The sequence below is a fragment of the Pteropus vampyrus genome, unplaced genomic scaffold (genome assembly GCF_000151845.1).
Source record: "Pteropus vampyrus isolate Shadow unplaced genomic scaffold, Pvam_2.0 Scaffold1, whole genome shotgun sequence".
Taxonomy (NCBI): Eukaryota; Metazoa; Chordata; class Mammalia; order Chiroptera; family Pteropodidae; genus Pteropus; species Pteropus vampyrus.
In genome coordinates this window covers 22207865-22210625 of record NW_011888782.1, presented here as the reverse complement: position 1 = coordinate 22210625, position 2761 = coordinate 22207865, and the positions used below count along the sequence as shown (strand labels likewise).

At 39.8% G+C, this 2761-nt stretch overlaps 1 protein-coding gene across 1 annotated transcript in view; it reads right to left on the bottom strand.

Moving 5' to 3' along the window:
• The window catches only part of ITGB5 (integrin subunit beta 5), a 115526-nt gene that overhangs the window by 93113 nt on the left and 19652 nt on the right, over nucleotides 1-2761 (bottom strand). The window contains exon 3 of the mRNA XM_011368299.2: nucleotides 976-1180. Within this exon, the coding sequence (XP_011366601.1) occupies nucleotides 976-1180 (205 nt within the window). The remainder of the gene's footprint in view (nucleotides 1-975; nucleotides 1181-2761) is intronic.

Genomic DNA, 2761 nt, shown 5'->3' with positions numbered 1-2761 from the left:
AGAATTAGAAAAAAAGCTGCCTTCTCTCAACAATGTGATACTTCCTAATCTAGCCACATACATATCCATACCTTTTGACATCCAAGGATTCTGATATATTAGCTATCTTAGGGTAAGTAAAATATTTAGCACATAGCAAGTGTGCAAAATCTGTTAGTTTCCTTATACAACAATCAACTCTAGGGCTCACACGGTCTCCAGGGTCATAAAACAAAATTACTCTAAAATTCCCTTCAAAATGCCACTGACTCAACGGAATGTGCTGACAGGAAAAAGTACGTTTTCTTGGAAGTAGTACTTTCCCTGAGAAACCTGCGTTACCTACATCCTCCCATAAAAAAGCAGTAACATTATTCACAGTAGCTAAAAGGCAGAAACAACCCGTGTCCATTGATGGATGAATGAATAAACAAAATGTGGTATGTATATATACAATGGGATCTCATCCAGCCTTAAAAAGAAAATTTTGACATATGCTACAATATGGATGAACCTTGAAGACATTACACTGAGTGAAATAAGCAAGACACAAAAGGACAAACATGTATGAGCCTGCTTATCTGAGGTATCTGGAGCAGTCAAACTCATAGAGACGGAAAGAAGAACGGTGCTTGCCACGGGCTGTGGGGAAGAGGTGATGAGGAGTCATTGTTCAATGAGTATAGAGTTTGAGTCTGAGAAGATGCAACAAGTTCTGAAAATGGATTTTGGTGCTGATAGCACAACACTGTGAGTGTATTTAATGCCACTGAACTATACAGTTAAAAATGGCTAAAATGGTCAATTTTCTGTTACATATATTTTACCATAATTTTAAAAATTGCAAAGATGTCCCGTCCACCCACAGGGGCCCTGTACTCTGCTTCCTGCAGTCTGAGTCATGCCTCGCCATCACCCTCCCCGGCTCTTGCCCTCAGCCTGCCCTGGCTCATTTTCCTATTATTAACATATCCTGCCTTTCTCAAGGGCACTCACCGGGCCGCAGGTCCACAGCGATCTCCTGTGGTGTCATCTGAATGACATCTGAGCCGGCAGAGCCGGAGCCCTTGCTGCTGAGAGGAAGGCTCCGCAGGACCTGGGTGCTGCTGGCTGGGCTCTCAAACTCGCCTTCACAGCCATTTCTGACCAGGTTTGCCCTCAAGTCACACCGGGAGATGACTGACCGCGGGCTGCCGAAGTCCTAGGTGCAGAAACAGAGGAGGAGAGCAGGAAGCAGTCAGGGTATCTCTCCAGAATACTTCAGGTTGTAGAACCATCACCATTTGGTTGACCTTGAACCTGCTATGTTCCATTTTCATTGTCTGAAAATGGAGAAAATAATAATCCATATCCCAAATGCCCCACTGAGTATTAAGAGGATTGAGGGTCTGGATATGAAAGCATTGGTAAACTGTAAATGCATAATAAAAACATTTCATTTTATGGTTATTTCAATGGTCAAAATGTTCCTTTAAAAAAAAAAAAAGTCTACTTAGTTAGCAGAAGAAAGTAATTGAAATGGTCAAAAGTTGCATAATTAAAATTTTTTGAAAGATACTATATAAGTGGCCAAGTAGTCAACACTCAGGTGATTAACTTTTGAGCTGTTCACTCGTCTACTTTGCAGGCACTGGACAATGCAGAACTGTTCTGGAGAACAATGTCACAATGTGCATTGTGCCCTTTGGCCTAGAGGTCTACTCATAGAAATTTACCCCAATAAAATAATCAAAGAAAGAAGAAACACTATAAAAAGATATATACTCTAGCATTATTTAGAATAGCATAATCTTATAAACTTGTATACATAGATATCTAACCCATAAGAAAACTACAGTATATCACCTCAAAAAATGACATAGCCTTTATGAATCATTATGAAGGCTAAGTAGAAATCAAAACATTCATACTAAGAAAAAAAAATCAGAAAATATAATTACATCTGCATTAAGATTCATAAGAAAAACTTTAAAATGAAGATAGTTGAGGTAATAGGGCAGAGGGACTAACATGATATTTTTTCTTTTTATCTTTATTGTTGTTTGAACGATAAAGTCACATTGATAAGAAAAATATTTCTTTGCTTAAGTTGAATTGAGGAGAAGGCTAGGCATCGGGATGACACAGCCTAAGTGGGCCATTAGCTTTGAAATAATATACTTTGTTTTAAAATATGGTGCCTGTAAATATTGACCATTTCCCAGTAATGGAATTTTTCAATGGCAAAGCAAATCCAGGATTCTCTCTGAGCACCCTTTCATTGATGGCTGTGAAAACTAAGTCCACCTCCTCTAGCTGGTTGGATGCCCATGCTATACTGGATAATCCTCATAAGGCCTGGAGGAGTTAGGACACTGACCTGCCTCTGCCCCTTGCAACAATTTGCCAGGAAGCCCTGGATGATCAGGTGTCCCTTGACCACTGTGTTAGAAGCCAGACTGCTGGCAGAGGCACAAACACAGAGAGACTCGCTCTTCATCATGGTCAAGGATGCCTCAAGACTAGACGATATCTGTTAGAGTCTTTGCAAGACAAAAGACCACGAACTCAAGAAGACTCTGTAGTATTTTTAAATAAGTAAAATCAGATGTGTTGTTCTGGGCCTCTGTGATAGTTGTGTGTGTGTGTGCGTGTGTGTGTGTATTTTTATGACTGATTTTTTTTTTTTATTTTGTGTACTGAACCCTTGAAGATCTTGCTTGTTAAAACCTCAGAGACTGCACCGTAAATTTAAGTGGCTCCACAGATGCTTGTGAAACAAGGTGAGAACCAAGATTATTCT